Source organism: Pterocles gutturalis, unplaced genomic scaffold (assembly GCF_000699245.1).
Source record: "Pterocles gutturalis isolate BGI_N339 unplaced genomic scaffold, ASM69924v1 scaffold33482, whole genome shotgun sequence".
NCBI lineage: Eukaryota > Metazoa > Chordata > Aves > Pterocliformes > Pteroclidae > Pterocles > Pterocles gutturalis.
Genome location: NW_010108882.1, coordinates 2,594 through 22,681, shown reverse-complemented (window position 1 = coordinate 22,681; position 20,088 = coordinate 2,594). Strand labels below are relative to the sequence as shown.

The 20,088-nt window shown below is 46.7% G+C and overlaps 1 protein-coding gene across 1 annotated transcript; it reads right to left on the bottom strand.

Annotated features, from left to right (window-relative positions):
* Nucleotides 1-3,044: 3,044 nt before the first annotated feature.
* Nucleotides 3,045-15,345, bottom strand: LOC104461263 (LIM domain-containing protein 1-like). Its single transcript, XM_010072788.1, has 7 exons — nucleotides 15,257-15,345; nucleotides 8,486-8,553; nucleotides 7,342-7,404; nucleotides 6,050-6,180; nucleotides 4,870-4,921; nucleotides 4,488-4,556; nucleotides 3,045-3,548 (listed from the first exon to the last, which is right to left on the bottom strand). The coding sequence occupies exons 1-7, from the start codon at nucleotides 15,300-15,302 to the stop codon at nucleotides 3,411-3,413; spliced, it is 567 nt and encodes a 188-aa protein (XP_010071090.1). The 5' UTR covers nucleotides 15,303-15,345; the 3' UTR covers nucleotides 3,045-3,410.
* Between the last annotated feature and the right edge of the window lie 4,743 nt (nucleotides 15,346-20,088).

Below are 20,088 nucleotides of genomic sequence, written 5' to 3'. Positions count from 1 at the left end.
TTGCAGGGACTCGCGGCTGCTTGCATGGCACTTGGGGGCACCTCCTGGCCCATTTCCCACTGCATCTGCCTGCGAAGGACTGGAAATCCCCAGTGAAACCTACTGAAAAGTCTTCCCCCCCACCAGTCCCTGCTTCAGCTACTGAGGCAGGGGAAGAGGAGGAAGGCAGGAGTTGGGAAACCACCATTTCACAGCATCACTCCCTCCTTGTGGGCCCTGGGCGATGACAATCATAAATTCAGTAAAGACTTGACAATTGACACTGAGCACTGCTTTATGGAATTGTCTTTAATCACTGAAATCACAAGAGGCCCGTGGCTCTGCCCCCACTGCCAGCCTTCATTTGTTATAAATATCCAACAGCACAGTGGAAAAGTACTTGTGGGGGGCTACGGTTGGGTACACCAGCACAAATCCCAAAATACTCTCTCCTGGTGTTGAGCTTTGAAGGAAACATAAACAAAATCATTAGTACCGTTCAGTATTGTTAGCCAGGTTCTGGATTTGCTTTCCAGATGCAGAAAGAGAAAGGCTGCACGCGTGCGCCCGGGTCCCCGGGTGGCCATGCACCGCAGACCTGCTGCGTGGGGACGAGGGTGGGTGCCAGCACAGCTGGGAACTGCAGCCCCGTCATCACTCTGTGGGGCACTGCTGTCACCTGCCTTCACAGGGCTCTACACCACCTATTTTCAGGTGGGGACGGTTTCTTCCCCTCTCTCCTCTTGTCTGAGCTTAACCCCTTTCACATCTGCCACGGCACAACTGATGGTGATGAGACTCCACCACTGCCAGACAGAAGAGCTATTCAGTAGGCAGTAAAAAGATCTAAAAAAAAAAAAAAATTATTTAAACCCTGAAAGAGCAGGAAAACATTTTAAAAACCTCCAAATGAAACTCAGGAACTGAAGAGCCCCAGACCTCATCAGACACTCCTCACCAGGGGGTCTGAACGTGCTGCTCCCTGGGTTTAACATCACCACAGTTTCCTAAATCACTTCTTATCACAGGGGTTTCTTACTGTTTAAATTACACAAACATGTCTGCTGTTTCTATAGCTGGGGCTTTTCCCCAGGCTTTTATGCAAAAATCCCTATTTAAATGAGTTTCTGTATTCTAAAAAATAGAATTTAACAGCATGATCTGAACAAAAAAATAATCTATTAAGTTCTGGTTCCTGAAAGCAAGTTTCAGGGAATTCACTTGAATAACTATTTGCATGTGAGTTACACATCACCAACACAACAGGACTTCCTAAAACCAGCCAGAAGAGCACGCTGGGGGAGGAATTAAGGCTAAGTTTTCATAGCACGTTTCAGCATCTTAATAAATAAAAAGACAACAAGGCTCTTGTGAACAGCAAAACCGAATGTGTATCAGCCAGGCAACAGGCAGGACTCGGGAATTCTTCCCATAGCTTCACATTGTCACTTCTAGCTCTTTGTAAATGCAGGAAAGGAGAGTGTTGGCACTTAATAATTTATACCGGACCTCAGAAGTAGGGCAGCCTTCATGTCCCCAGCACTGAGGATACGGGGTGGCTGACGGGAGTAACAGGACACTGCGTGGGAGCAGAGGCCAAACCTTCTGTTGGTGCAAAAGAGGCGAGAGCACTGCAGGACCTGCCCGGGGTGTTCTGTGCCCCCAATCCCTACTGCCTGAATACGGCACCAGTCGTATTTTGTGTCCAGCATCTGGAAGCCAAATTTAAGACCCCAGGGAGCTCACATATTTGGGGTTAATTTTACCTCCTCTAAAACCACAGGTAAAACTCTCCAAATTATATATGCCGCAGAGCCATGTATACTGCAGTGGGAAAGTCCCCCCGCCTTGAGCTGTTGGTCACCCACCAATGGGTTACAGAACCAAGCTGTAAGAAAACTGGGGCTCTCGATGGTTTCCAGCATGGGACTGACCTCCAGCCACATGTGGCCATCCCCATTCCAAAGAGCAGCCGCAACATGGATCTTCAAGAATGTCATCCGGTCCTCTATCGATCACAACTGAATTTACATCTTTAGCACAGCGACATCAGGATTTAACTAGTTTTCCACACAAGGGTAGCCAAGATCCCTGACTGCATCCAAGTTTCTCAAACAAAAACTTGGTACCCGTACAGGAGGGGCTGCACAGCTTTGGTACCCACAGAAGATACGCTGCAGGCACATTTATCTTACACGTAACACATCCTGGGGGAGCATATTGCTTTGACTATAAAGCAGGGGGGTTCAAAAAGAGCAACGATCTGCCTTCCTGCCTTCTGAGCAGAACAGAAAGCAAGGGCCAAAATCACTAACCCCTTGTTCAGATAAGCTGTTGTTATTCATGGGAACAAATCTGTTCATACCAACAGACTCGTTTGATTATAGGTTGTGGAGTAGGGTCTAAATCCCTGTGTAACAAAGCCTTCATAACGATCTCAAGTTTGTTCCCAGAGCTCTAGATAAGCACCATTATGAAATAGCTTTATGCTGGGTAAACACCACAGAGAGGAGTGGCCAGGCTGGGGGCTGAGCCATAGGGACGAACCGAAAAACTCCGGCAAGTGTCTGTGTACAGTGAGCTTTTTTCCAAAGCAAGCTCTGCAAGCAACAACAAGGCTTCGTTTCCCAGCATCCACACTTCCAGCATCCTGACCTTTCCTTTCCAATTATAATCCACTATCCAGACTCTGACACAGCAGACTGGCCCCTGCGTATCATGCTGACGTGCACACCCGGGCCCCAAGTCACCACAGCAGCTTAGCCTTGTTTGTTCCAGTTTTTCATTCTGTTTGAAATGGGATGTCGGCGTCCACCTGCCAGCTAGCACACCTCATTTGTGCTTGGAGAGTCGGTGCTTTTACAGCCAGACTTCATACTGGAGTTTGGAGAATTAACTGGAAGGTCTAAGAGTGCCATTTTGCACAGAATCCATCCTTTTATTTTCCTAAAGAATTAATAGAGAGTGTCTAAAAATTGGTATTAATAGGCTGGTGTCCTTCAGGGAATCTGATGAAATGTGCTTGTCAGGAAACACTTGGCAGACTGAAGGGCTGTCCCCCGCAGGCAGGCAGGCAAGCCAGCCTCTGCCTTTTTCATTGTGCATGGCACAATCGGAGTTCATAGGCACGGCAGTAAGTTGTGCTTTCACTGAAGAATCTTCCAAAATGAGCCAAGAGGAATCTCCAGAGAGCAGAAGGCACATAGAAGTAAACTGATCAGCTTAGATGACATGCCATGTTCGTGGTCAAGTAGACATGGTTTGATATCACAAGCATTCAGACTCTGGGAATCCAGCAAAAATCTCATGTATCCTTTTACAGGAACATTGCCAACCAGCAAAAAACATGCACAGGAAGTAAACTGAGGATGAGGAGAGGGAGATCACGTAACAAGCCTTCTGTCCGGACTTGCCCATGTCAGCCACGCTGGCTAGTAGTGGTGCTGGTACCCAGCTGCTGGGGTAGTGCCATTCTCGATGTGTTTCAGGTGACAGGAGTGACAAAGCAAATGTTCGTCTAGCGGGTAACAGCGATGCCCATCTTCATCGTTCAGTTCCATCCCACAGTCCTGCAAAGAGAGGCCGTGCAAATTATTAGAGCACGCGTTCATCGTCCAGAGTCATGCGGGGTCTGGCTTCCAGGAGGGGGATTCTGTGACAAGGACAGAAGACATCCAACCAACAGCTCCTTCCTAGCAAGTCCAACATTTTCCACAAGAAGGAAAGCATCTGACACAGGCATTTTGAGGCCTTGTACAAATTTGTCCTATGCAGTTTTATTGAATAAGCTTTTTCTTGTGGTGAGGTGCAACCCTCAGTATTTTAAATGTCTCCTTATGCTCTCAGGCAGGACTCACCTCTTCACACCACGTTAATTGCAGTTGTACTGATGTGAAAACAGCTTGCTGAGCGAGGGCCTCTTTCCACTGCACGTGAGCACAGTGAGAGGAGACAGCTATTTACTCTAATTCACAGAGCAGAAGTGTGAAGGCTCTCTGGGAAGCCCTGCACAGAGACCAAATGGCGTTTAAGAGCTAGCATCTCTTGGGATTTTTTTGTGCAGCCATGTCCTTTCTCCAGCCCCCATAACGAGTGAAGGTAACTTACACCAGACAGGATCAGCCATCGCCTCAGCATTTGTGAACAATCTAACCTGGAAATCAGATACACGAATGTGATCTGGAGGTCAAGCCTTCTGAAAGGCAGCAATAGAACCTTACTAAGTCACCATGCTTCCTTCGTTAACAAATGAATTGCCAAGTTTAAAAGTGATAATTAACTCTTTGCCCATGACTTTATGGATAGCAAATGAGATCGCAGCTGAGACACACTGCTGCAAAAACTTCTGTCCTCAAACTGAAAATTTCTCATCTGCTGATAGAAAGGGTCGCACAATGCAAGGTTTGAATTGCTACTGCCACTGGAAGGGGGGAGATTTATTTCCATCTTAAAAATAACAGAAGTTACCACTATTAAGTGCCTGCTCCCTGAGAAAGCAGCTGCCCTACCTCACAGTGATAACATTCCACGTGGTAATCCTTGTCCATGGACACAACGCGAATGGTCTCATCGGACCCCTGTAAGCATTGGAGCAAAAGAGAAATTACAAAGGATTACAGCAGGATCAGACACATGCACTCAGTAGATTGCTTCCTGCAGCAATGTGAATGTTGAACAAATGCATCTGAGCTGCTGGCTGGACACCACAAATCAATCCTGCCATCTGCAGTTATTTTTACAGTAAAGCTTCACCATTGACTGTGGATATCCTCTAAAATGTAACATCAGGAATGTTAAATTCTCTCTGTTCAACAGCCACATCTATCCCAAATCAGGCATTAATGATGTGGTCATTTCAACAGATCACATTTCTCAGTAAAAGGCTCTCACCTCGGAGGGCAGGATGGGAAGTCCACACGCTGCACACTTGGGAGCTAAAACTCTGGAAGAGCAACAAGAAAGTGAAGGCAAATTATAGATCGACATCAAAAGAGAGGCCTGCATGTTCTCGGCGATAAGAGGAAAAGCTGCAGCTGTAAATAACTTATCCACAGGAAAGATTTACAGTCCAAGATCATAAATTCATTTGAGGATTGATTGTAAGTAACGTTTGGCGCATGTTGCTCTCTCAGGCAGAAAGAGATCTTACATTTTACATTTAGTGCCAGAAGAAACACAAACCCACTGTAGAATTCTTGGCTGCTACTGAGAGATTTGAAAGAGAGAATGACGAGAAACTGAACAGGACTGTCCCCAGAGAAACACATTAAAAGAAGCAGCAGCCTTGCAACAGGGCAGGAAACCCCGAAGAAAACACCATGGGACCGTAAGAGGTTCCTTCAGGCCTTATAACACAACGTAACACAATAAATAAGTAGTTAAATGAAATGGGAAGGAAACGTGCATCATTTCAGAATGACAGTGGCACCCAGAGGCAACTCTGATCTTGGCACAACACAGAACAGTTCCCTGGGCTGCCTGAGTAACACTGAACAGTCTGCTGCTCACAACACGGAGCAAGGAGCAATGCAAGCCAAGCGGACATTCCAAATGTATGCTGCTATACCATCATCACTACCAGGTAAGAGCACAGCCATTTCATTTTACTAAATGACAGGTGTTTTTTTTAAGTGGATTTATCGGTTGCTCAATTTAGAGCTGGATAAATGTTTCACTATGATTTCTAAAAGCATTCTTTAAAGGTCAAACTCAGCCCTGCAACTCCTCAAAAAGCAGCTCACGCTGATTTCAGCAGGCACTCACAGTCTTACTTTAGAGTCGACTGGCTTCTTCCATCACTGAACACTTCACGAGCACTATTTCTCACCATCTCTGCTTCGCAGAAGGGGCGGCTGAAGCCCAGGGGCTAAGTGACTTCCTCAGGGTTACACAGAAAGCCCACGGCAAGGCGAGGGGAGAGACATCAGGAATTTCTAGGGTCTAGCCCCATCCTCAAACTTCTGCCTTCTCATCCTGTCCATGTATTACTAATCCACACTTCCCAATTAGCTGAAAAGCTAAATGAAAGGCTTGCTGATGGGAGCACCTGTGCTGTTTATTTTGTCCTTACTTGTGGTAGTCTCTGACACAGTAGATTTTGTTTTCAGAGTCTACAGTGAAGGGCACACCATCCAGGCACTCATTGCAGACCACGCATCGGAAGCAGCCCGGATGATACGATTTCCCTAGAGCTTGCAGGATCTGCAACAAACGAAGAGATAGGAAAAAAGCATGTGAACAGCCAATAAAGGTGAAAATAATCAACACACAGCTTTACATCAGACAGTGCTGCATATTCATCAGCAGGGTTGTGTTTTCTTTCGTGTCACCTCGTCTGAAAAATGAGTTAACAGGGATGGAAAGGGCAGCTGGAATCAGTAAGCAACACCTGGTTCCCGAGAAATGAATTATTAGCATGGGTAAGAAAACAATTTATAGTTTCAGTCAAGGTATTTAGCATTACAAAGGATAGAAGTGACAGAATTTAAAGGAAAAAAAATATTTTCTGAAGCCAACAGTTGGATAATACTTATCAGGATCACAAGGCAAGTGTACCAGGCCAACAAAAGGAAATGCATCTCTACATTCTCCATGAGAGGCTGAAACAAATACTATTGCTAGGTTTTCATAATGCTTCAGATATCCAAGAGCTTTGTTATAGCCTCGCTTTCTCATTAACACAGACGATGCAGACTGTATTGAACTCAACAGCTGCCATTCACCTGCTGGCTCTGGGGCAGTAATTACAACCTGGAACATCACTTCTGAGTATAAAATAGCTTTTCCAATTGTAATGCTTTCCAGTGTGAGCAGGCAGGCAAAGATAATTAATGATAAGCATTAGAAAAACTTGGCAGGCATGCTGGGAACTAACCACTCAGAAATTTCCCATTTCTTTGCCTCAGCTGTAGCTCACCAGGTACATGACTGTGACCTTCATCCCGAAGGCACGTGAGAAGCCACGGCTCAACTACGGGAAGGACAGGCTCAGCAGAGCCGCACTGATACCCCACAGCACAGGAGCACTGAAGAGCCACAGCACTTCTGAGCAGGAAGCATCGCCAGGATTGTGAATACTCTGTCCAGGGAAGCCCAAAAGGGGACGGAAGAGCTGAAGACTGATTTTCAATTTGCACTGAAAACAGCTGGAGCCAAGTCTCTGCATCGCATGCAGCAGGGTGCCAGCTTCACTTCCTCTCAAAAATCAACACAAGGCTTGGTAGATTTTCTTTCTGCTGCCAATCTCACACTAGGCAGACTACCAGATGATAACAAACAGTACTGGATATGAACACATTCTGCTTTTGATGCATTCTTCTAAAAAGCTGTGGGATTTTTTCTCCTAAAGCAATTATCACTTACCATGTCCATTATCAAATGGCCACAGATGAAACACCTGTCAGCTGACTGCTGGAAACCAGAATACTGCAGGGACAAAAAAGAATTGGCTTAAAATTTCGCAAGGCTAGTCGAGCATAAACAACAGCATATTATGGGGCATTATTTGCTTGGCCTTTTTCTGTACTCCTTACACAAGCTAAACTTTCCAGTGCTTTTTTCAGTCTATGAAGCTGTGGATGGGTCCCCAGAGGATATTTTACACTGACATCAGACTTCCACTGTTCAGGAGCAAAGTTACAGGAACTCATACTCAAGTCCTAAATTTAAGTTTAGTTCAGTACATAAGTAAACACCATAAATGCACATGCAAAGAAGCCATTTACTAGGAAGACTTACTGCTATTGCTAAGATCTAATGGTAAGGAACTGCCCATTGTGTCCATGACACGCACTCAGGCACAACACATCATCTAACGTTTCAGTCATATCTGAATGGTGGAAATGCAAACTGGAAAAATGAAATATTTTAGATGCATTTAACCAATCTTTCAATTTTCAGCCTGTGCAGAATGTACTGATGAGAGCAAAGAAGATTAACTCACTTCTCTCTGATGGAAATCACTAGACTTCCCCAATAAATAGGCAAATATGACTTCTTCAAGTCTCAGTGAAGGCTTAATCTATGAGGGCTCAAGGGCAGGGGGGCACATAGCTTTATATTCCACCAGCCAAGGAGGGGACTACGGGATTGCTTCATGCCTGTGTACATTCACACAAAATCCACTGAGGACAATGGAAAGATATCCATTAAGATGCTCAAGCAAAGCCAGTTCATCGGAAAGGGAAATTCACTCTTCGATTCTCCTGCAGTCATTCATCTCACTCCCGTTTCCACAGCATGGCCACAGAGACACACTTTGAAGGAGTCATGGCAAGAGGCTACAGCTTCAACTACAGGCTCTGCACTGCACACCATGGTCTTTCACTCGGCTGCTTCCAGTACCACGTGTGAGCAACCCCCATGGGGCTGGCACTAGCCCTGGGGAAAGGGGGAGCTGAAGGGCCAGGCAGGATGCTGAAAAGTGAGCAGAGCCGCCGGGCAGAAAGGCTGCACGTCTGCCGGAGAGGCTGAGCCATGCCAGCACAAGGGCCAGCTGTGTGCTTACCAGGAAATCTTCTTCGCAGAACACCTTGCCGTTGACAAAATAAAAGGCTTTCCCTCTCAGCTTTCGACCTGTGGGAAAAACAGAGAGAAAAGAGAAAAATAAGCAGAGAATGGGGAGAAAATGTGAGCAAAAACTGCCTGCTGAGAAACAAACAACAACGAGGACATTGGAGCATGGCCGCTGCACGGCTGGAGAAGAGCATCCAACTCCATCTCTTCCACTGGCAGTCACTGATGAACGCCAACTGCTGGATCCGGACAACAGTCCCACCTCTGGGCAGGAGGAGGAAGCTTTGCAAGCCTGGACCACCGCCTGGCTGATTACAGCGTGAAATAACCTGGCAAGAGCAAGTGAGTGTACTCTGACGTACGCTGGAAAACACCCCAGGAGAGGAGCAAGGAGAAGAAAGAGCATGCAGAAAGTGATCCATACCTGATACCATTCCTCAAAATGTCTGTGCTGTTCCACCAGAAGGTGCCTTCAACCAGCAGCTGCCAGAGAAGCCACTGCAATACCTGACCACCCAGTCTGCCTCCAGCAGAGTGCAAGACCAGAGCACCTAACACACTTCTCTCTGCTCCCTACCAGCACAGCTGTTATTGCAGCTGCCAAGAAAAATCTGAAAGCATTTTAAATAAGAATTTTTTTTCAAACCAGAATGTCCTAACAGAGATAAGACAACAAAGTTTTTCCAAGAAAGGGCTCTGCACGTGGGGAAGATTTATATTTACTGCAGCTTTTGTGTTTATGCCTCCTATTCGCTGTTTTCAGTTCCAGAGGAAGCCAAGTAAAAGCACTTCAATAAATCAAGAGCTTTACCGTCTCCTGCACTCACCAGAGGGCACTCTCAGGCTGTGAAACAACTCGTGCTGCTCCTTGGGAGATGGGTAGTCCAGTGAAGCTCTGGAATTTTGCCAGTGAATTCAGCCAGACCAGCATTTCACCAGCAGCCCGTAGCGTCCTGCCCAGGTTCCAGCCAGCAAGGCTGACGGAGGACACAGCAGCACATTTCTCGAGGAACAAGCCTGGGTTTGCACATGCAGCAGCTTTGTGAGTAAGCTGCAGGCGTTGTTCAGCACAAACCCGAAAGCATCCCGCTCCGATTCCTCTCTCAGCCACCCCGATGCTTTGCCAAGGTTGCTGACACCAAAACAGGACCTGGAGCCCAAAATAAAAAGTATCCGATCTTGGATGCATTAGCTTTGTGGCCCAAAACCCAGGGTGTGTAGTTGTCCGATAACCCCTCTTGTGTGCCTGCCCATCCGCAGGTAAGTCTGGCACACTCACCGGCAGCTGCAGAATCCCAGTTTTGGAGGAGAGGAAGAAGAGGCACGGAGGCACCTGGGATTTGCAGCACCCCTGTCAATGGTGGCCCTCAACAAGTTAATGAGCCTAATAAAGAAAGAAGTACCCCTGAAAATCTCCCACCAATTTAATTTAAACACAGCATTGGGATTTAGCACTCCTAAAAAGAAAAAAAAAACACACAAAAAACCATTTAAATTTGATTTTAAATTCCGCAGTAGGGGGGGCTCCAGTTCAGTGCAATGGGCAGGTGTCCGAGTGACTCTCCACCTGTACGCAGGGTCTCTCCTCAAAGACAAGCTGGCAGTGGCGAGGAAAAACAGATGTGGAGCCACACAACAAGGAGACACTTCTCTTGTTGTGCGCGAGCACCAGCCATCACAGCAGCAGGGATGAGGTTTGGATCGCTGCCACCACGTCATTCTTCCACAGTGACAGAACCAGCATTTACCAGCCAGTAAATATTTTTAACCCTGTAACATTAGCAGGTCAAGATTGATGGCAACAGGCCTTCGGAGAAGCTGCCACAGCCAGTGCACTGTGTCTGTCTGGGCTTCTGCGGCAAGCTCGCTCAGCAGAGGGACAAACCCCTTTGTGAAGGATTTATAATTTGGCTGTTGGCGTTACATGGGCCCGTGAAGAAGAGGTGCTGACAGCAAGAGCACTTCGAGGGAAAAAGAGCAGATAAATACTTTCTTTAGGGAAGAAGTGGTAATTTCAACTATTTTTAGCTCCTCTCCCCAACTGCCTTTAAGCCCCTAGCAGAAGCATAAATGGAAATTTGCCAAAAAAGGGAGTAACCAGGTAGGTACTCCTGCAGCCACCACGGGAGCAGCGCCTGCAAACAGAGCCCATTTTTAACTCTGCTGCTCTCAGCCTCTCCCTGCCCGCCTCGGGATGGACTTCTCCTCCCACCACCCCTTTGAGGATGAGGAAGCATCTCCTCATTGCACACATGGGAAACCGAGCTGCAGGAAAAGCTCACTTCCCCGGGCTGCACTGGGGACTGTCCTTGCGGAGCTGGGAAATGCAGCCTGCAGAGGCTGGCACGGGTTCAGCTTGAACGCGGAGATGCTGCCATAATTTCACCTAAAGAAAGGACGGAACTTAAACGGTATATAAGGAACCACATATTGATCACTACATACTAGAAATATGCATCACTTTAAATACGCATCATGATGACTACACAGATGCTATCCTTTGCTGAACACAGAAATATTAGTGCATGGCTTTCTGCTTTCAGGATAACTTCTCTACTACATGTCTTACGCTGCTGGCTCCTAACCGTATCTCACTTGCACTTCATCCTGAATTTAGCTAATCTCACCTGAAAAAATTCAAGCCGTTAAAATTCTTTGGCATTTCAACCCTACCATCTTCATTTGTTGTTACAGGATATCTTGTTCCTCCTCCTGACAGGAGGTTTGAGCCTCGTGCTATTATGTACTGCTCATCCCAGCATGTCTGTCTGATCTGTTTAGCCCTGGGACCTTCAGGATGACCTCGAGGTCATTTAAGCACTGGTTTCAGAATAGTTCAAGCTTAGTCACTAGTGCCTTTGTGCTAAAATAAATACACTTTGCTCAGCAGCCGGTAACAGGCATGCCACCAGGCTACACTCCCAGGATGCTGGAGCTTTTGTCCATCGTTTTCTCAAACTATGGTGCTCTCCTTTCGAAGCTCACACAGACAGGACTTTAGCAGGGACTTGCAACGGCCCAGGGCAACCTGTTACTCCTACACAGACATGAGCATTAATCTGAGCTTAAAAAAAAAAAAAAAAAAAAAAAAGAGAGAAAAAGAAAGTACTGTAGCAATGTTGACAACTCAAAGGTCAAATTCTGTAACCAGGCAATCATGCAAGCATTCCTCCTCCCTGCAATAAGGGGTCAGGATCTGGTCCTCAGCTTGGACCTTCTGCTGCAGTTCAACATCGAATCCTCCTTCAAACCACCTTGCAATCAGTTCTTTCTTTCCGACTTCCGTCCTCGCCTACTGATTTCCTTCACAGTCATCTCTGACACTTCCCTTGCACGTTTTTAGCTTCCAGATTTCCTCTGAGGACCAAGTAGCTCAAGTACAAGACCCCCCTGCTCTGAATGACGCTGCCAGCAGAGCTAAAGAGGTCTGTTTTCCAGGCAGACTGTGGCAGTTGGACATAAGCCTGGCTGAATCCTAGAGAAAAACACTGAAACACCAAAACAGGTTAGAGCCATACTGTCTAGTTAAATCTGTAACATTTCTAAGGCCTCCTTCGGACTAAATAGTAAATATCAACATGTGGAAACACCTGCAATTTTTGTGTTCTGAGGATGTGTAAACTAGTGACTGAGCTTAAAAGGTTAATTGTAACAAACCATTAGATAACTACAGATGTTTGTCCAACAAACTGAAAAAAACCCTCAAGACCGAAAGAGATACCTTGAGCTTGCAGGAAATAACCATACGAGCTTTGAGGACTTTTGTTTCTAACCTACTTTCAGGGCCCTCCTGTAAAGCAAATATAATTTATTACTAATCCCGCAGAAAGAGCCCAAAGTCTTTTCCTCTCCCTCTCCTCAGAAAGCTGCCTTGTTCATGTCTCTGCCCTGTAACAAACAAGAAGATAAATGACACCTTTATGCCAAAGTAATGATTCTAAAGCTGTTGTTTTGACCTCTAAGCCGAATTTTCTGCATTACATGCCAGTGGCTCAGATAAAACAGCACATTTTTTTCCTGAGAACTGAACGCTGTAACGCGTGCGTCGCTCTGCTCTACAGATTGCTCTATCATTGATCTCTGAACATACGTGTATCAGGAAACAGGGGGTGTAGGAAATTGGGCACCATAAGGTACCGACCCCCCTCCCTGCTTAGACCCTCTTGGTTTTCTGTATCTAGGAAACTAACGCACATTTGGACAGAAATCCCACTACGAGCAAAATCAGAAATCCTCACTAAAATGAAAACAGCAGGACAGCAGATATAAATATCTGGAGGACAATATGCTTTACCTTAATAGGTAATTTTGTATGTTTTATTTATCGGAGCAGAGATGTTCAGTGTTCCACCAAAGCAGAAATTTTAGGATTGAAATCATGAGCAACCTTGACTCCTCCAAGAAAGGACTGTACTGGATGGCGTCCCAGATGAACTCCACTTGACCTTAAAAGCACTACTTTTCAGCTGGAAACCAGAGTTTCCACGTAGGCTGCTCAAGATGTGCTTAGACAGACAACACCACCCGGACAAATATTTATCTTTCTGGCAGATGAAATGGTCTCATCACATTCACTGCAGCGACGCAGATGACAGCCAGCCTGCAGAGAGGGTAACGAAGGGCCCTGCAGACCGCAGCGGCAGGGCAGGAAACCACCCCTGTACCGGAGGGTTTCTTGTGAGCCTTGCCGCTTGTAGAAGTACAATGGGACGGACTCGAGCTGTCGTGAGTCCTGCACATAACAAGCCGGAACAGGCTCTCGCTTATACTCCTTTTTTTTTTTAACTATCTTTTTTTTTTTTTTTACTTTCCATTTGCTCCAGCACATCTCCAAAGAGATACCTCAGTTGCAGCCTGGGTAAGAGAAAAATGGGCTTCGCCTTGCTAAACTTTTTTCCATCTTTCTAGTCTCACTGACACCCAAACCTTTTCATTTGCATTGGAAACCTTTGGAAAGGGTTGCCTTTTAGAATAAGCAGCAAACAGCAGCTCTTTCAGTCCTCACCAACCCACCTCATTAGAAAGGGGATTAAGCTATTTTTTAACAAATAAACATAAATGGGAGTAACCCTTGATACCTCTGCAACCACATCTATCTCCCCAGCGCTGGTCTCCAAATAAAGACGGTAAAATACATTCTAATCAGAGGATCAAAAGTGTTTCTTTCTAAGGCACCAATGGCACAGTAGTAATTTTAGAAATTTAAGTCAGCTCGAACCTGCTGCTGGATTATTTTTAACAGGAACTTTGTGTGCAAGGGCAGTTTGGAGGCCACCCAGCCACAGAGGGCGAGAGGTCCCCGAAACAAAGCCTCAGTGGCAGCCAGGGATCCCCTCCACAGGGGGAGGTTTTGAATTCATTTATAAGAGAGGACGAAAGTGTGAGCTGCTGTCTTTTGAGCCCCTAGTAAACTGCCACCACATGCAAACACCACTTTTTTCTTTTCAGCTTTCCCATCTTCAGTCAGATGACGGTGAAGTTCTCTACTGAAAACATAGGTGAGGCAAGGCAGCTGGTGTGGGACAGCTGGGAAACAAGCAGAGTTCAAGGCTCAGCTATTCTTAAAAAGCACACACATCTTTCTATATTTATTCCCACTTCCGAGCTCCAAATGAAACACATGCAGTCCTGATGAGTTTACAACTCTAAATACAACGCAGGAGAAAAAGCCTAAAGCTCATCTGGGAAAACCAAACTGATATATACAAAAAGCACCAGAAGGATTATTATTGTTTTTACTGCTGCCACATATACAGATACATTCCTAAAAATACACTACTAGCCCTAGGATTGAACATAACAGAATAGAAACACCACTGTTTTACAAACACAGCCACAATTTGAAACCAAGCAGTCTGTTCCTCACCCCAGCTCCATCACGGACCTCTGCGAAAAGCCACTCGTGAGGATCCACGCATTGCATGCAGCTCGCCATGGGCTCCTGCAAGCTTCACACGTGGGTCTGACAAGCGGCAGGGAGCTCTGCGGGGCCAGCTGAAATATTTACCCTACTTGGGTAGATTTCACAGGGCTCGCCACCGCTGCTCCCAGCCCGATACCTCTGGCACAATAACCAGCACCCTCCCAGCAATAACCAGAAAGCAAGCTGGCAGAGACGTGCCCCTCGTTTCGGAGCACGGTTCCATTTCTCTGGCGAACGAACAAGCACGAATAACCTGGGCCATTCGTGCACTTTGATGCTTTGACCAGAGGTCCCTCAGAAGGACAGAATGATGACAGCGAGCAAAGGTAACATGCAGTGACAACACTGTGATGGGACCGACCATGCAGCAGCTCCAACCAAAAAGATGTCTCCAGCGCTTGCAGAGCCCGCTGCCGATCCCCGCACCCTGCCTGTGCCCTCGTCGTGGGGCCAGCCCAGTGGCTGTACCTCAGGTCCGCAGGCTGAAAGGCCAGAATGGCTGTAACATCTGATGTGACAAATTAAAAAAACCCTAAATGCCAGATAAGGCATATTCACCACCACTTTGAAAAAATACTCTTACAAGTAAACACAAACGTAGCTGTGATGGATAGGCAGAGCGAATAAAACAACCATCCCCGGAATAAAGTTTATTTTCTACATGCCTTGCAAGAATCTGTTCAAAACCAAACAGCAACCACCATGACATACAGCTGCAGCAGACTCCAGCTGGCAGATAATTCAATAACCACCTCCTTTTTTCCCCTTTTACACCAGAAAAGCACTAAGCCCACAGAGTTTGCCCCTGCTGCGGCGGCAGGTTGGGTGGGGAGTACTCACTGCAGGCTCCGCAGGTGAAGCAGCCATCGTGGTAGAGGTTGCCCATGGCCTGGCAAGCCTGGTTTGCTCCGTACACACCCTTGCTGCACTTCACGCAGGTGCCTGGAAGAGAGAAAAGGAGAAAGAGGTCAGAAGTTTCTTCTGCATGCATAAAATAAGCTTGTTGGTTGCAACTGACCTGAGGAAAGCACACTCCTTCTCTGAGCCCCTTTAAATCTTCATCAATTTCAGACTCCCACCCCAAGGTCCAGAGAATTTCCCACCGAAACAGAGCTGGACTGACCCGACACCTCCCTTTCTTCCCTCTGTCAGCCACATCCAAACAGAGAGACTCAACCTAGACGCTGCCCACAGATGACGCATCCCGCCGAGATGTTCTTGCCTCTTGCAGGACAAGGCAAGGAAGAAGACAGGTTTAAGGAGAGGTACCTGGTGGCTGAAGCTGACTTTCCGGTGGCCCATGGGGTGAAGGGGAGCCAAGGCCAGCACATATGGTTTTGTGTGTTCACCCAGGGCCTCTCAAATCTCACTGCACTTCCACATACAACTATTTGGATAACGGAGTAAGGAGTGACAACTGAATTCACGGCCTTGACGGCATCTCTGGCAGAACCTGCTCCCTCCACCCAGCAGGGAGAAATGCAGCGAGATCGCCCAAAACCACCATTAGTGGCGGAGGAGAGAAAGTCCTTGTCCAGGGAAAATGACACATCAAGCCAATTTACTTCCTTCAGGCATTACCCTGTGATTGCGACAGACCAGTTTTAAAGCAGCATCACCCTTTAACTACCTCTACATGAGCAACTTTAATCCATATTTAATCAAATAAAACTTAAACTCCCCAGGGCAGGGATCATTGGTCACGTCTTGCACCTACTGCCCGAAGAGGGACCGCATCATCTTGCTGGAGATCCTCAGTTATGCCGTGGTTACCAAAACTTCACTTCTTTCAGGGCCGCAAAAGCTCCAGAGTAATTGCAAAGGTCTGGTGAAAGCCAGGAAGAAACCCAACGTACTTACGACAGCACGGAAAAGTAACTCCCAACTTGGCAGCACCACGCTGGCAGTCTCAGGGTGGTTAACAATTTAATCCTGCAGCTGATAGCTGCAGCCATCAGTTTTCCCGCTACACTGCTAAAAATGCTCAGGAACCCTTTGCAGTAGTGCACACTAGTGGAAAGCAGATAATTCATTTTCCCAGAGCAGACCTGGCTCTCTGCTCTGCAGCTGCCTGTGTGCATCCAAACACACGGTGAAAGCTGTTCGAGCACTGCTCCGAGCCCTGCTGCACTGTCCAAACTGACACAAACCTGAGGGAAGGCTGCAGAGAATAATTAGTTACTCTGTTCTGTCCAAATCCAACGTGAACTGAAATGCCAGTTTGGCTGCGGGCCCACCCCGAATGCAGACTGGCATAAAGTTAGCAAAACTTGCTGGTTCTCTTCGAACCAAGCAGATTTATCTCAGTTGGTTATCAAAAGAAACATTTTAAGAAAGCAAAAGATAAATCATGCAAGCATTATAAAAACAAAAAAAAAAAAAAGGAAAAGACAAGACAAAAATAAGAAAATTTAGCTCTCCAAATGGATTTGTTCTGCCAGGAATGCACACATTCAGCGGCAGCCTGAGATGCTGGGCAATCATCTGACACAAGACTTAACAGCCACCACGCAAAATCCCCTCTCAACTACAGCGTTATCGAGTGGAAAGCCTTGAGAGCAGAAAACCTGCTGATTTTGCTGCTCAAAGCCTTCTGTCCACAACATTCCCCAGGCTTTCCACAGCACCGATGGATTTATAGCACAGCAAGTGCTGCATTTTGCCCTTTTCCACGCCAACGACAGTCTGCTCCAGAAAAAATCACCAGCATGCTCCAATTTCGTCCGGCTGGCACTGAATATGGATGAGCAGCAAGATGGAGCAGGAGACAGAAGGTACATGCCCCGTTTCACCCCCTGCTTAACCCTTTTATCCACTTCTTTAAACATCTAGGCCCTTAAAACACAGAAAATAAAGTCGTAGAATGAAAAGGCTTTCAAAATAAATTGACAATGTTGTCTGTAAAAACTATGATGTGCTAAATTACCCAACTATGTCACAACCAGCCATGCTATAAATATTTATACACGTTCTGTGGCAAAGCTGACAATTGAAAAAATAGCATTATGGCAAATCTACGTATAGTTTATGTTTTCAGTAGTATCTGGCTAAATCTTACTTGAAAGCCAATTAAATCTTAGTAGCAACTGGAATGATTCTAGAAGTAACTCTTTGCTTCTTCCAAATACAATCATATAATCACATCCAACCCCATCCCGCTGCAAGACAGGCTCCGCGCCCCGCTCCACGCCAGCTCTCACGACTGTTTCCCAACAGACTGCTGAGCGTGCTCTCTGCTAGCCAGGGTGCAGAGCGAAAATGTCAGCAGTGTCAGGCCAGCCCCATAGGGTAATTTTCTTGGCATAGCACAGCATTTAGCAAAAACTTGTGGTTTCAGCTGGAAGCAGAGAGATCCTGAGCATCCACGGCTGGGCGAGATGCCTGATACCTGTTACTTTGCCACGCATAACGAGTGCTTATGCAAGAGCCGATCTGAGCAGATATCCCCTCCGAAATTCTGCCGTTTAACCCCAGACAGTGTTATTAAGACGTGACTAAGGAGAAATGAAAGGTTTCTCTTTCGCCACCAGGATGACAAGCCCAAAGCACCGCACAAGTACAGTGCCGGTAAATTCATGCTCCAGCGTGCCAGCAGAACGGTAGCCAGATTTTGGAAAGGCAAAAGGATGGAAATTGCTGATTTCGGCTTGATTTCTGCTGGCAGGGAGGCCGGCCCCCGGACAACAAAGAAATCTCTGTTCCCTTTCACATCATGCGGCAAGCAACCACCCGCGCTGCAGCTGAGTGCCGGAACAAAGGGACCTTTGGGGCAGAGCTGGGACCAAAAACATGCCCCGTAAGCAACATCCCAGCATTAGCCGTGCTCCGTCTCGGCACTGCAAACCAGAGCGAGGGCTGCCACCAGGAACAGCCTCCGCTCACAAGATCACACAGGTCTGATGCAGACCTCGAGGGCTGTCAGGAATGAAAGCGAAGCCGGTGCCCAGTCTGAAATGTCAGTCCCGCTCCCAAAGTTCAACAAGTACATTTCCATTTGCTGCTGGATTCAAAGCCTTTAGAGATTGTTTTTTCCTCAAGGTGTTGCTATTTCACACTCACTAGAAGGAGCTCAGTTACTTGCTGTATCCCACCCACTAAAAATTCAATGCAAGCCATGCTGAACAACAGCATTTTCTGGGACTGGTCAGTATGGTTTATTTCCACCTGCCAGACGTCCCCTATCTACAAACCAAGAACACAGTTGTGGGTTTTTCCAGCAGCATCCCCCTTCTTTTCAGCATCCCCATTCTCAGCAGCATCCCCATTCTCAGCAGCATCCCCATTCTCAGCAGCATCCAGGACAGCCAAGCTTTTCTACACGTGCTCCCGGCTGGGTTTGCTAAGAGGGTCGCTTAATTTTAGAGTGCAAAATGTGCTGCTGTGCTGCTCCAGTGGTGAGCTCTCCTTGCCATGTCAATCGGGTCCTGGACACAAGGAACACAGTGTAAGGATGGTTCTGGTGGTGTGGGTCTGCATATGTAGCTAATCCAGAAACAGTACTTGGAAGAATAAGTCTGTCCTACCCCTTCCACTTACTCTGTGCAAGGTACAGCTTCTGCATTTCCAACCCACCTATTTATTCCATGAGAACCAAGTCTTCCACTTACACACACATTTTTCAAACACCATCCACTGAAAAAAAAAAAAAAAGGCTTCACCCTGTCGTACCCAACGTGATGCTCAGGTCTTCAGGTTTTCCTTCAGACCCTCTCCAGAACCTGATGCCACCTCCTCATGGCTCACCTTAACCCAGCTCACGTCAGTGACATTTTAAATACCTTACATCAATGTCAGAGATGGTGTTATTCCAGTGCCAAATGAATGAGGCTCCTTACTCGTTTCAGTCCCCACTGCCGCAGCATCCTGGCTGAAAGATCTATTGCTCTTCTGCCTCAACTTCTTCCTTTTTCTTTCCTTTTGGTAGATCTTTCGTTAGCTTGCAAACCCAGCTTAGCTCCCAAGAGGAAGGGAGGAGAAGCGCACGCTGCTGTAATCTTGAAGAGCCGTATCCCAGGTGAATACTTACTTGCTTGGTTCCTCACAGTGAGATAAGCTTTGCAATTTGCATGTACCCACTAGTCCACATGCTGCCATCCTTCCAGCTTTCCTCGTTCCGCCAGGGCCCACACCACCCTGCCTCCCTCTCCTCTCCGCTGCAAGCAGGCATCTCCTTCCAAAGCATCCTGGTACACCATCATCATCAGGGTTTGGTAAAGTCCGCAGGTATGTACAGGCTTCAAGTTAAACGAAATGTGGTTTTGGCAGGAGTAAAACGCCAACTTTGCTACACACAAGACTTCCAAAGAACGCCGCTGGCCTTCAAGCTGATCATACCCATTCAAAGGTGCTGGGTTTCCAGGTCCCGGCGGGGTTTCTGCGACTCAGCTACTGCTCTGCTTCTGCCAAGGGGAAAAAAAATCTGCAGACTTCGCTACGAGATCTTCTCTGCCCCACTGCTGGAAAGCATCCCAATATTTTCCTGCAAAAGAAGATGCTTGGGGCCCTCCTAAAATACCTATAGCTCATCAGCTCTGCTGTAAATAATAAGGGAGGGAGCCAAGAATTCAACACCTGACAAATGTTTATAGCAAGAAAACCATTTATAAAAATTGTATTTGAAAAAGCTCTTGGTAAGGGTGTAGATAGGCTTCATCAGACAGAGATTTCCATCT

Excerpts from the sequence above, each read along its gene's own strand:
- LOC104461263 (XM_010072788.1), bottom strand. The coding sequence starts at position 15,302 with ATGGGCAACCTCTACCACGATGGCTGCTTCACCTGCGGAGCCTGCA. Across the intron at positions 6,181-7,341 it reads GCCATTTGATAATGGACATG|ATCCTGCAAGCTCTAGGGAA; the intron begins GTAAGTGATAAT and ends CGTTTGTTGCAG. Across the intron at positions 3,549-4,487 it reads TGGAATGTTATCACTGTGAG|GACTGTGGGATGGAACTGAA; the intron begins GTAGGGCAGCTG and ends CTCTCTTTGCAG.